Source organism: Mizuhopecten yessoensis, unplaced genomic scaffold (genome assembly GCF_002113885.1).
Source record: "Mizuhopecten yessoensis strain PY_sf001 unplaced genomic scaffold, ASM211388v2 scaffold10695, whole genome shotgun sequence".
Taxonomy (NCBI): domain Eukaryota; kingdom Metazoa; phylum Mollusca; class Bivalvia; order Pectinida; family Pectinidae; genus Mizuhopecten; species Mizuhopecten yessoensis.
This window is the reverse complement of record NW_018408675.1, coordinates 60,575-75,344: the sequence shown is the minus strand read 5'-3', so window position 1 is coordinate 75,344 and position 14,770 is coordinate 60,575. Positions and strand designations below refer to the sequence as shown.

At 44.2% G+C, this 14,770-nt stretch overlaps 1 protein-coding gene across 1 annotated transcript; it reads left to right on the top strand.

Annotated features, from left to right (window-relative positions):
• The first annotated feature begins 8,578 nt into the window (after positions 1-8,578).
• On the top strand, positions 8,579-12,986 carry LOC110461870 (frizzled-2-like). Its single transcript, XM_021515592.1, has one exon. The coding sequence runs from the start codon at positions 8,891-8,893 to the stop codon at positions 10,604-10,606; it is 1,716 nt and encodes a 571-aa protein (XP_021371267.1). The 5' UTR covers positions 8,579-8,890; the 3' UTR covers positions 10,607-12,986.
• The last annotated feature ends 1,784 nt before the right edge of the window (positions 12,987-14,770 follow it).

Below are 14,770 nucleotides of genomic sequence, written 5' to 3'. Positions count from 1 at the left end.
TAACACTGGTGAGAGGAGTGGGTGTAACACTGGTGAGGGGAGTGGGTATAACACTGGTGAGGGGAGTGGGTATAACACTGGTGAGGGGAGTGGGTATATCACTGGTGAGGAGGGTGGGTATAACACTGGTGAAGGAAGTGGGTATAACACTGGTGAAGAGGGTGGGTATAACACTGGTGAGGAGGGTGGGTATAAAACTGGTGATGGGAGTGGGTATAACACTGGTGAGGAGAGTGGGTATAACACTGGTGAGGGGAGTGGGTATAACACTGGTGAGAAGGGTGGGTATAACACTGGTGAGGGGAGTGGGTATAACACTGGTGAGGAGGGTGGGTATAACAATGGTGATGAGAGTGTGTATAACACTGGTGAGGGGAGTGGGAATAACACTGGTGAAGAGGGTGGGTATAACACTGGTGGGGAGGGTGGGTATAACACTGGTGAGGAGGGTGGGTATAACACTGGTTAGGGGAGTGGATACAAAATAAAACTAACAAGGGAAGTGGGTATAACACTGGTGAGGGGAGTGGTTGTAACAATGGTGAGAGGAGTGGGAATAACACTGGTGAGGGGAGTGGGTATAACACTGGTAAGAAGAGTGGGTATAAAATATAACTAGCAAGGGAAGTGGTTATAACACTAGTGAGGAGAGTTGGTATAACACTGGTGAAGGGATTGGGTAAAAACACTGGTGAGGGGAGTGGGTGTAACAATGGTGAGAGGAGTGGGTGTAACACTGGTGAGGAGGGTGGGTATAACACTGGTTAGGGGAGTGGGTACAAAATAAAACTAACAAGGGAAGTGGGTATAACACTGGTGAGGGGAGTGGTTGTAACAATGGTGAGAGGAGTGGGAATAACACTGGTGAGGGGAGTGGGTATAACACTGGTAAGAAGAGTGGGTATAAAATATAACTAGCAAGGGAAGTGGTTATAACACTAGTGAGGAGAGTTGGTATAACACTGGTGAAGGGATTGGGTAAAAACACTGGTGAGGGGAGTGGGTGTAACAATGGTGAGAGGAGTGGGTGTAACACTGGTGAGGAGGGTGGGTATAACACTGGTTAGGGGAGTGGGTACAAAATAAAACTAACAAGGGAAGTGGGTATAACACTGGTGAGGGGAGTGGTTGTAACAATGGTGAGAGGAGTGGGAATAACACTGGTGAGGGGAGTGGGTATAACACTGGTAAGAAGAGTGGGTATAAAATATAACTAGCAAGGGAAGTGGTTATAACACTAGTGAGGAGAGTTGGTATAACACTGGTGAAGGGATTGGGTAAAAACACTGGTGAGGGGAGTGGGTGTAACAATGGTGAGAGGAGTGGGTGTAACACTGGTGAGGAGGGTGGGTATAACACTGGTTAGGGGAGTGGGTACAAAATAAAACTAACAAGGGAAGTGGGTATAACACTGGTGAGGGGAGTGGTTGTAACAATGGTGAGAGGAGTGGGAATAACACTGGTGAGGGGAGTGGGTATAACACTGGTAAGAAGAGTGGGTATAAAATATAACTAGCAAGGGAAGTGGTTATAACACTAGTGAGGAGAGTTGGTATAACACTGGTGAAGGGATTGGGTAAAAACACTGGTGAGGGGAGTGGGTGTAACAATGGTGAGAGGAGTGGGTGTAACACTGGTGAGGAGGGTGGGTATAACACTGGTTAGGGGAGTGGGTACAAAATAAAACTAACAAGGGAAGTGGGTATAACACTGGTGAGGGGAGTGGTTGTAACAATGGTGAGAGGAGTGGGAATAACACTGGTGAGGGGAGTGGGTATAACACTGGTAAGAAGAGTGGGTATAAAATATAACTAGCAAGGGAAGTGGTTATAACACTAGTGAGGAGAGTTGGTATAACACTGGTGAAGGGATTGGGTAAAAACACTGGTGAGGGGAGTGGGTGTAACAATGGTGAGAGGAGTGGGTGTAACACTGGTGAGGAGGGTGGGTATAACACTGGTTAGGGGAGTGGGTACAAAATAAAACTAACAAGGGAAGTGGGTATAACACTGGTGAGGGGAGTGGTTGTAACAATGGTGAGAGNGGGGAGTGGGTGTAACAAGGGTGAGGGGAGTGGGTGTAACACTGGTGAGGAGAGTGGGTATAACACTGGTGAAGGGAGTGGGTATAACAATGGTGAGGGGAGTGGGTGTAACAATGGTGAGGGGAGTGGGTAAAACACTGGTGAGGAGGGTGGGTATAACACGGGTGAGGGGAGTGGGTGTAACAATGGTGATAGGAGTGGGTGTAATAATGGTGAGGAGAGTGGGTGTAACACTGGAGAGTAGAGTGGGTGTAACACTGGTTATGGGAGTGGGTATAGCACTGGTGAGGGGAGTGGGTGTAACACTGGCGAGGGGAGTTGGTGTAACATAACACTGGTGAGGGGAGTGGGTATAACACTGTTTAGGGGATTGGGTTTACCACAGGTGAGGGGAGTGGATGTTACATAACACTGGTGAGGGGAGTGGGCGTAACAATGTTGAGGGTCGTGGGTGTAACAATGGTGAGGAGAGTGGGTCTAACACTGTTGAGGGGAGTGAGTGTAACACTGTTGATGGGTATAGGTATAACACTGGTGAGGGGAGTGGGTGTAACAAGGGGGAGGGGAGTGGGTGTAACACTGGTGAGGAGAGTGGGTGTAACACTAGTGAGTAGGGTGGATGTAGCACTGGTGAGAGGAGTGGGTGTAATAATGGTGAGAAGAGTGGGTATAACACTGGTGAGGAGAGTGGGTGTAACAATTGTGAGAGGAGTGGGTGTAACACTGGTGAGGGGAGCGGGTGTAACAAGGGTGAGGGGAGTGGGTGTAACACTGGTGAGGAGAGTGGGTATAACACTGGTGAGGAGAGGGGGTGTAACAATGGTGAGAGGAGTGGGTGTAACACTGGTGAGTAGGGTGGGTATAACACTTTGAGGGGAGTGAGTGTAACACTGTTGATGGGATTGGGTATAACCCTGGTGAGGGGAGTGGGTGTAACAATGGTGAGAGGAGAGGGTGTAATAATGGTGAGGAGAGTGGGTAGAACACTGGTGAGGAGAGTGGGTGTAACAATGGTGAGAGGAGGGGGTGTAATAATGGTGAGGAGAGTGGGTATAACACCGGTGAGGAGAGTGGGTGTAACAATGGTGAGGGGAGTGGGTGTAACAATGGTGAGAGGAGTGGGTGTAATAATGGTGAGGAGAGTGGGTATAACACTGGTGAGGAGAGTGGGTGTAACAATGGTGAGAGGAGTGGGTGTAACACTGGTGAGGGGAGCGGGTGTAACAATGGTGAGGAGAGTGGGTGTAACACTGGTGAGTAGAGTGGGTGTAACACTGGTTATGGGAGTGGGTATAGCACTGGTGAGGGGAGTGGGTGTAACACTGGTGAGGGGAGTTGGTGTAACATAACACTGGTGAGGGGAGTGGGTATAACACTGGTGAGGGGGTGGGTATAACACTGGTGAGGGGAGTGGGTATAACACTGGTGAGGGGGTGGGTATAACACTGGTGAGGAGGGTGGGTATAACACTGGTGAGGGGATTGGGTATAACACTGGTGAGGGGTGGGTATAACACTGGTGAGGGGAGTGGGTATAACACTGGTGAGGAGAGTTGGTATAACACAGGTGAGGGAAGTGAGTATAACACTGTTGAAGGGAGTAGGTGTAACAATTGTGAGAGGAGTGGGTAAAACACTGTTGAGGGGAGTGGGTTGAACAATGGTGAGGGGAGTGGATGTAAGAATGGTGAGGAAGTGGTTATAGCACTGGTGAGGGGAGTGGGTGTAACACTGGTGAGGGGAGTTGGTGTTACATAACACTGTTGAAGGGAGTAGGTGTAACAATGGTGAGGGGAGTGGGTATGACACTGGTGAGGATAGTTAGTATAACACTGGTGAGGAGGGTGGGTATAACACTGGTGAGGGGAGTTTGTATAACACTGGTGAGGAGAGTGGGTATAACACTGGTGAGGAGAGTTGGTATAACACTGTTGAGGGAAGTGAGTATAACACTGGTGAGGGGAGTGGGTGTTACACCGGTGAGGGGATTGGGTGTAACAAAATTGAGAGTAGTGGGTGTAACACTGGTGGGGAGAGTGGGTATAACACTGGTGAGGAGAGTGGGTGTAACAATGGTGAGGGGAGTGGGTATAACACTGGTGAGGGAAGTGTGTGTAACACTGGTGAGGGGAGTGTGTGTAACAATGGTTAGGAAAGTGGGTATGACATTGGTGAGGAGAGTGGGTATAACACTGGTGAGGGGATTGTGTATCACACTGGTGAGGGGAATGTGTGTAACAATGGTGAGGAATGTGGGTATGACATTGGTGAGGAGAGTGGGTATAACACTGGTGAGGGGATTGTGTATCACACTGGTGAGGAGGGTGGGTATAACACTGGTGAGGGGATTGGGTATAGCACTGGTGAGGAGGGTGGGTATAACACTGGTGAGTAGGGTGGGTATAACACTGGTGAAAGGATTGTGTATCACACTGGTGAGTAGAGTGGGTGTAACAATGGTGAGGGGAGTGGGTGTAGCACTGGTGAGGGGAGTGGGTATAACACTGGTGAGGAGAGTGGGTGTAACAAAGGTGAGTAGGGTGGGTGTAGCACTGGTGAGGGGAGTGGGTGTAATACTGGTGAGGGGAGTGGGTGTAACAATGTTGAGGGGAGTGGGTGTAACATTGTTAAGGGGAGTGGGTGTAGCACTGGTGAGGGGAGTGGATATAACAATGGTGAGGGGAGCTGGTATAACACTGTTGATGAGGGTGGTATAACACTGGGGAAAGGGAGTAGGTATAACACTGGTGAGGGGAGTGGGTATAGCACTGGTGAGGAGGGTGGGTATAACACTGGTGAGAGGATTGTGTATCACACTGGTGAGTAGAGTGGGTGTAACAATGGTGAGGGGAGTGGGTATAACACTGGTGAGGAGGGTGGGTATAACACTGGTGAGGAGAGTGGGTGTAACACTAGTGAGTAGGGTGGATGTAGCACTGGTGAGGGGAGTGGGTGTGACAATGGTGAGTAGAGTGGGTGTAACAATGGTGAGAGGAGTGGGTGTAACACTGGTGAGTAGGGTGGGTATAACACTGGTGAGAGGATTGTGTATCACACTGGTGAGTAGAGTGGGTGTAACATTGGTGAGTAGGGTGGGTATAACACTGGTGAGAGGATTGTGTATAACACTGGTGAGGGGAGTGGGTATAACACTGGTGAGGAGGGTGGGTATAACACTGGTGAGGGGAGTGGGTATAACAATGGTAAGGGGAGTGGGTGTAGCACTGGTGAGTAGGGTGAGTATAACACTGGTGAGGGGAGTGGGTGTAGCACTGGTGAGAGGAGTTGGTGTAACACTGGTGAGGAGAGTTAGTATAACACTGGTGAGGAGGTTGGGTGTAACAATGGTAAGGGGAGTGGGTGTAACACTGGTGAGTAGAGTGGGTGTAACAATGGTAAGGGGAGTGGGTGTAGCACTGGTGAGGGGAGTGGGTGTAGCACTTGTGAGGGGAGTAAGTATAACACTGGTGAGGAGAGTGGATGTATTACTGGTGTAGGGATTTGGTATACGAAATGGGTGTATTACAGGTGTAGGGATTGGGTATAAGAAATGGGTGTATTACTGGTGTAGGGATTGGGTATACGAAATCGGTGTATTACTGGTGTAGGGATTGGGTATAAGAAATGTGTGTATTACTGGTGTAGGGATTGGGTAAACGAAATGGGTGTATTACTGGTGTATGGATTGGGTATAAGAAATGGGTGTATTACTGGTGTAGGGATTGGGTATACGAAATAGTTGTATTACTGGTGTAGGGATTAGGTATAAAAAATGGGTGTATTACTGGTGTATGGATTGGGTATAAGAAATGGGTGTATTACTGGTGTAGGGATTGGGTATACAAAATGGGTGTATTTCTGGTGTAGGGATTGGGTATACGAAATGGGTGTATTACTGGTGTAGGGATTAGGTATAAGAAATGGGTGTATTACTGGTGTAGGGATTGGGGATACGAAATGGGTGTATTAATGGTGTAGGGATTAGGTATAAGAAAGGAGTGTATTAATGGTGTAGGGATTGGGTATACGAAATGGGTGTATTACTGGTGTAGGGATTGGGTATACGAAATGGGTGTATTAATGGTGTAGGGATTAGGTATAAGAAAGGAGTGTATTAATGGTGTAGGGATTGGGTATACGAAATGGGTGTATTACTGGTGTAGGGATTGGGTATACGAAATGGGTGAATTACTGGTGAAGGGATTGGGTATACGAAATGGTTGTATTACTGGTGTATGGATAAGGTATACGAAATGGGTGAATTACTGGTGAAGGGATAGGGTATAACACTGGTTAGGGGAGTGGCTGTTACATTACACTGGTGAGGGCAGTGGATATTATACTGGTAAGGAGAGTTTCTGTTACATAACAATGGTGAGGGCAGTGGATACGAAATGGTTGTATTACTGTTGGAGGGATAGGGTAGAAGAAATGGGTGTATTACTGGCAAAGGGGTATGGTAGAAGAAAGGGGTGCATTACTGTGTAGGGATTGGGTATACGAAATCGGTGTATTACTGGTGTAGGGATTGGGTAAATGAAATGGGTGTATTACTGATGTAGGGATTAGGTATAAGAAATGGGTGTATTACCGGTGTAGGGATTGGGTAAATGAAATGGGTGTATTACTGATGTTGGGATTGGGTATACGAAATGGGTGTATTACTGATGTAGGGATTGGGTATAAGAAATGGGTGTATTACTGGTGTAGGGATTGGGTATACGAAATGGGTGTATTACTGGTGAAGGTATAGGGTAGAAGAAATTGATGTCTTACTGGTGTATGGTTACTGGTGTAGGGATTGGGTATAAGAAATGGGTGTATTACTTGTGTGGGAATTGGGTATAAGAAATGGGTGTATTACTGGTGTAGGGATTGGCTATACGAAATGGGTGTATTACTGGTGAAGGGGTAGGGGTTATGAAATTGGTGTCTTACTGGTGTATGGTTACTGGTGTAGGGATTGGGTATAAGAAATGGGTGTATTACTTGTGTAGGGATTGGCTATACGAAACGGGTGCATTACTGGTGAAGGGGTAGGGTATACGAAATGGGTGCATTACTGGTGAAGGGGTAGGGTATAAGAAACGGGTGCATTACTGGTGAAGGGGTAGGGTATACGAAACGGGTGCATTACTGGTGAAGGGATCTAATTGTTTCCGTTGTTACCGGTGGGATGACATGTCATGATTCACATTTTGCCGTTATAGCAGTGTTGAAATGTAAGTAGCTTCATTCAGTCTAATGGCCTATACCGTTATTACTCAATGTATTCACGTATCAAACCAAGGCACTGTACTCCTCAGTCACAGGTCACTCAGCCATAGCACATGACTTACCGTGTATACTTTGTTCTGTAAGAAACGTTTCTCGGGTAAAACATTAGAAAAGATCATGAAAATAGTCATCAAGTTCCGCCAGTTGGGGTTAATTGAAAAAGTTTTCGCTGAATAAACAACATACATTATGGGATCAGAATACAATCTCTGATATTTTATAAAGTCTTTCCCCAAATGAAAGGACCAACAGCTAAATTTACACTGCATTGGTTGATAAACATACAATGGACAGACACAGTCTATTTTAAGACTGTATAATAACAGCATATAAATTAGTCCGGGGATGGTATTCGATAACCGAAATTTCTTTATCAAACTATTTATAGAAATGCTACGTATATATATATTATGCTATCATACTATACTTATAACTATAATTGCAAGTGATTCAAATTGTTTACGTCACCATGTATATATTCGATAACCGAAATTTCTTTATCAAACTATTGGTGACGTAAACAATTTAAATCACTTACACAAACACGAGGTGTCAGTTACCACGGGTTATTCCTTTGTGGGCCTCAGTAGGCCTGTCTAAGTATACTACAAACACGAATTTGGGCCTTGTTTACATAGTCAGCTACGATGTTGTCATTTCGGATCGATCCTACCGATCGTCTACACATGTATCAGTTTGAATGTCACCAAATGATAGCACTACATTCATAAAATGACACTTTTTAATTTTAACAGAGAATTTAATTGAACTTTTCTTATATACATTATCAGAATTATTATGAAATAATATATTTATCTAAATCTTTATAATATTTTGAACAAAAGCATATTGTAAACATACAAAAGATCATAGCACAAATACAAGAATTGTCTGGAAAAAAAATCGTATATCTTGTTAATTAAAATTATATACAATTTTTATTGTAGGTATTCGCAATTAATTTATTGTGAATTATTATGTGAAGTCCTTATACTCAGCGACTACTTTCATGTATAGTTTGTTTTGTTGATCCCAGCTGACAGACCAAGTGACAGTGATTGAGCAGTAATTACACATTGTTATCAATCACAATGTGTTAATTTGGTCGTCTAATTAATTTACAGGTACACCAGGCCTAATGACATCCAAATATCACTCAACGTGCCCTCTAAACGGGGGAGAACAACGGAACAGCCGAATGTCATTAACATTGACACCTCAGCCAATCGTATCTGAGTACTACATGTAAAGCCGCTAATCATTGGCTACGGTTTCTAGATCCCCATCGAGCACCATCGCCGCAGCGCAGGCCTAGTTCATGAAAGGAATTCGTTGTAGAGGCCTCGAAACGTAGTAATTATATTCAATTCTTTTGAATAGTCTTGGCACAAAGGCAGCCATTGCTTGAACAGCGAGATCACAGACTGTCGGGATAAGCCGTAAGTTTGTTGTGTGTGACTGTGTCTTGTTTCGATAACCTGCTGTTTATAAACTCTGTTGTCATGTTAACATAAGGATCGACGGTTTCGGGACATGAACTTTGGGATCTAAATGTGTGTACGGATCTAAGATGGCGCGGGGATCGTTATGTTTAGTGTTGCTGACAATTCTATTGCACCAATGCGCCATTCTAAACGTGAGTAAGGCCCAGGGGCCTGGAGGATTCTCTGGTACCGGGACTCGTACCAATTCGAAATGTGAACCGATTGCTATCCCATTGTGCAAAGATATTATTTACAATGAAACCATTATGCCAAATTTGCTGGCCCATCAACACCAGGACGATGCCGGGCTGGAAGTGCATCAGTTTTTTCCCCTGGTAAAAGTCCAGTGTAGTCCCCAGCTCCGACTATTTCTGTGTACTATGTATGTGCCCGTTTGTACAGTTCTGGAGGAGCCGATCCCGCCCTGTCAGTCTCTCTGTAACCAGGCCAGAAATGGGTGTGAGAGCCTTATGAACAAATTCGGATTTCAGTGGCCAGATACACTTGAGTGCAGCAAATTCCCACCCAGGGGTCTGTGTGTTGGAGAAAACAACACAGACCCTGACAGCACCCCCGGCACAGGTACCGGCGGGGGCGTCGACCCAGGGACCGGAATCCCAGGAGGAGGGGGTACAGTCATATTCCCAAACAATGGCTATTACCCTGATCAGGTATTCAACACAACACGACGACACAACTTTGAATGCCCAGTAGATTTGAAGGTGAACCAGGGTTTTGACTACCGTCTAAAGATTAAGAATCATGTGTTTCGAGACTGTGGTGCCCCATGTCACGATATGTTTTTCACAACAGCAAAATTGGAAACTGCACGTCTTTGGATAGGTATATGGTCCTGTATTTGTCTTGGATCTACACTGTTTACAGTTTTGACATTCCTCATTGACATGACCCGATTCCGTTACCCGGAGCGTCCAATTATATTCTTGTCAGGATGTTACTTTATGGTGGCACTGGCCTATGTGATTGGTTTCTCCCTCGACAAAGACAGTGTCGCATGTCACAAATTTCCTGACCGTGAAGAGTCGCTGGTAACACAAGGGACGAAAAAGGAATGGTGCACTATTCTATTTATGATGCTCTTCTTCTTCAGCATGGCCAGCTCCATTTGGTGGGTAATTTTGACCTTGACATGGTTTCTGGCTGCTGGAATGAAATGGGGTCATGAGGCCATAGAAGCAAACTCTCAGTATTTCCACCTTGCTGCTTGGGCTGTTCCGGCTATCAAAACTATCGCGATACTGGCCATGGGTCAGGTTGACGGGGACGTTCTCAGTGGAGTATGTTTTACTGGTATATTTGACGTGGATGCGCTTCGTGGATTCGTGCTAGCCCCACTAGTGTTATACCTAATAATTGGGACCTCATTTTTACTTGCAGGATTTGTTTCATTATTTCGTATTAGAACAATTATGAAAAGTGACGGTACAAAGACCGATAAACTGGAGAAATTAATGGTGAGAATAGGAATATTTTCTGTTCTTTACACCGTTCCAGCGACCATAGTGATCGCATGCTACTTCTACGAACAGTCATTCCGTGATGACTGGATGGCGTCCTGGTTTTACAGGAAGTGTTCGTTGTCACGGACCACATGTCTGGGAGATATGCCGATCAACCACAACCCAGATTTTAATGTGTTCATGATCAAGTATTTGATGACTGTCATTGTGGGTATCACCTCAGGGGTGTGGATCTGGACCGGCAAGACTGTAAGTTCCTGGAAAGGTTTTTACGCGCGACTTTGTGGTGGTTCTAAAAAGCAGTCGGAAACTGTTGTGTAATGTATGCCCGGTATACATGTGCAGTCCATGTTTGGATGTACACTTGAATTCAGTCATTATTCGGATGTGTTATGTACATGTAACATGTGGTCGTTTTCCAGATATGAAATTGTGTTATCAAGATGTGTCATGCACATGTACAGCGCTTGCAGTGCTAGGGTTGTGCCGGTCTATTGATCTGTGGCGAGGAGGATTACAACTTGTCGACTTGCCCTGTAATTATGTCGCCCTACCGCTGAAATGATGGATCTTTACGAATTTTCCAGTTTGCAGTATTGATTGACTCTCGGGGCCTGTTGATTACCTGAAAGGTTGTGTTTTACTCTAAAAAATGTGCATGTTTTCATGTGGTGACGTAACCATTCATCCATATAAATGCCAAAGATATACACTTGTTTGGGATAGAGAGGAAGTGGATTGTATGCTCCTCTTTCAATGCCACTGGACTAGATATCCTGTCACAAAGAAACAAACCCATTAACATACAAAATAAGGTATTGCTCATCACAGGTCACATATGATGCTGTGATTGTATTTTTGAACTTATATATGTGCATGAGAAAGTTAACATTGTGCTTGCGGAGACTGAGGTCCTTATATTGTTTTAAGTGTATCCTGATTGATATGTAGAGCCGTGTGAATCATTTTGCAATTGTATATGCTCTTAATACCTGGAACAAACTTGATGGTGCAGAAATGTTACATATCACATTATCCTCAACATTATGTCCTTTTTGTGTACAGGTGATTTAACTCTATTATCATGATCAAGAGAATCTGGTTGTGTTTAAAAAATGTGTTTATTCCTTCACATAAGGAAACCTATTGGGTTTTTTCAATTTATTTTTATCAAGTTTCAGAAATATGCTTGAATAGCTAGTACTGGTCAGCTAAAAATGTCGAACCAGAGTCCTGTAGGTACTGGTTAGCTAAAATGTCGAACCAGATCCTGTAAGTACTTGCCATGGTCAGCTAAAAATGTCTAACCAGAATTCTGTTACAACATTTACTCAAAAGTAATTGTCAATAGAGTCAGAAATATTTAAAAAAAAAATAATAATCTTAGTTTTCTAACTAAACAACTTACAAAAGATGTATTATGTATGTAAGTGTGTGTGTGTGAGGTTGTTGCACAATTATATATTCAATTACATTATTCGTTTTGCTGTCATTACTTTAAAACCACAAACAATATTACAAAATGATAAACAGTTGACTGTTGTAAACACTGTTTTGGTAAGACTTAATGGCCAAAGTGATGACTGGACAGTATCTGTTAAGCAGTATTATCACAGATATCAAGTTCGTAATGGTTTTAATTACAGCAGGATAAGCATACTTGATTCTTCAGGGAAATAGTCAATGTTGGAACCTTCCTTTTACATACCAAATGACTCGACCTTTTACTCAGATAAGGTCATGAATATGCATAACCGTGACTGCCAAATTATATATGAAATGTCAAACGAGCAATGTATGTTGTAGACCACACTTGAATTATGTCTATCATATCCGCCCTTTGTAGATCTTCCAGCACTTGTTTACCTCTCACTCGGTACTGTTTAGACCAGGCCAAACAAATGTTTGTTTATTGTAACCTCTCACTCGGTACTGTTTAGATCAGGCCAAACAAATGTTTGTTTAGTGTTACCTCTCACTCCGTACTGTTTAGACCAGGCCAAACAAATGTTTGTTTATTGTAACCTCTCACTCGGTACTGTTTAGACCAGGCCAAACAAATGTTAGTTTAGTGTTACCTCTCACTCCGTACTGTTTAGACCAGGCCAAACAAATGTTTGTTTAGTGTTACCTCTCACTCGGTACTGTTTAGACCAGGCCAAACAAATGTTTGTTTAGTGTTACCTTTCACTCGGTACTGTTTAGACCAGGCCAAACAAATGTTTGTTAAGTGTAACCTCTCACTCCGTACTGTTTAGACCAGGCCAAACAAATGTTTGTTTAGTGTTACCTCTTGCTCCGTACTGTTTAGACCAGGCCAAACAAATGTTAGTTTAGTGTTACCGCTCACTCGGTACTGTTTAGACCAGGCCAAACAAATGTTTGTTTAGTGTAACCTCTCAATCCGTACTGTTTAGACCAGGCCAAACAAATGTTTGTTTAGTGATGTAAAATTTTGGGTCCAGCATTTTAGGGCAAAATGTTTTCAGAGCTTTTAAATGTTTTGACCTCACTAAAGACTAAGAGAAACAATAGGGAAAATTAGTGTTTTGAATTTTGAATGAACAATAATTTCAGGTTTGCTGCATGGTACATGGTAGGCATGGGGGGGATAAATGGTATGTAAAGGGGGTACAAGGTAGGTATAGTGGGGTACATGGTAGGTGTAGGGTACATGGTAGGTATAGGGGGTACATGGTAGGTATAGGGGGTACATGGTAGGTGTAGGTAGGGTACATGGTAGGTGTAGGTAGGGTACATGGTAGGTATAAGGGCTACATGGTAGGTATAAGGGCTACATGGTAGGTATAGGGGGGTACATGGTAGGTATAAGGGCTACGTGGTAGGTATCTGTAGGGTACATGGTAGGTATAAGGGCTACATGCATGGTAGGTATCGGTAGGGTTCATGGTAGGTATGGGGTACATGGTAGGTATAGGGGGGTACATGGTAGGTATAGGGGGGTACATGGTAGGTGTAGGGTTCATGGTAGGTATGGGGTACATGGTAGGTATGGGGTACATGGTAGGTATGGGTTACATGGTAGGTATGGGGTACATGGTAGGAATGGGGTACATGGTAGGTATAGGGGGGAACATGGTAGGTATAAGGGCTACATGGCAGGTATAAGGGCTACATGGTAGGTATAGGGGGGTACATGGTGGGTAGAGGGGGGTACATGGTAGGTATAGGGGGGTACAGGGTAGGTATAGGGGGGTACATGGTAGGTGTAGGGTTCATGGTAGGTGTGGGGTACATGGTAGGTATGGGGTACATGGTAGGGATGGGGGACATGGTAGGTGTAGGGGGATACATGGTAGGTATAGGGGGGTACATGGTAGGTATGGGGTACATGGTAGGTGTAGGGGGATACATGGTAGCTGTAAGGGCTACGTGGTAGGTATAAGGGCTACGTGGTAGGTATCGGTAGGGTACATGGTAGGTATGGGGTACATGGTAGGTGTAGGGGGTACATGGTAGGTATAGGTAGGGTACATGGTAGGTGTAGGGGTATACATGGTAGGTATAGGGGGGTACATGGTAGGTATAAGGGCTACATGGTCTAGGTATACAGTCTGTGACGTTAACTATTTTCCTTACTAGTCATTTGGACTAGTGAACCCATAATTTTAATAGTCCAACTGTGAATTTGCTAGTCCAAATTACAGACTGGTCTTTTTTTACAGCATGAAGTGTAAATTGTGATCTAAATTGGAAAATAATTAGAAATCAAAACAAAATGACTCAATAATTAACTAAAGAAACGGAGCAAGGAACGTGATCGCCAATTATCTCTAATACAGTATTACAGTTGTTTCCATCGAGCCTTTATTAACACTAGCCAGAACCGTAAATTTTTCTTTCGTGTTGGAGCAATTTTTTCTGTCTGTTCACAGACAGGCTTAGCTGGTTTTAGGCTTAGCTGGTTTTGAACCTTTCCTCCAACTTAGCAACAACGCCATGGTTGGTTTCACATGGTTATAAACCGGAAGTAATGTTCGGTAACGACTAAAATCCGGAACCCAGTCTCGCAATCGCTCATCAAAACTTTGAAGCTTCGACGAATACCGTATTTTACGATAGGATTAGAACTTGTGACAAGCTTTATAGTGCAAAATATATACCATTAATAATATTTCCATTATTTTGGAGGAAAATTGCCACTAGTCCAGTCGGACTAGTTAAATATTTTCAATACTATTCCTGACTTAAATTTACTAGTCGTGGGCATCGGACTAGTTCCTAACGTCGCAGACTGGGTATAGGTGGGAGTACATGGTAGGTATGGGGTACATGGTAGGTGTAGGGGGGTACATGGTAGGTATAAGGGCTACATGGTCTAGGTATAGGTGGGGGTACATGGTAGGTATGGGGTACATGGTAGGTATAGGGGGTACATGGTAGGTGTAAAGGGGGTCCATGGTAGGTATAGGGGGGTAAATGGTAGGTGTAGGGGTATACATGGTAGGTTTAGGGTGGTGGTAC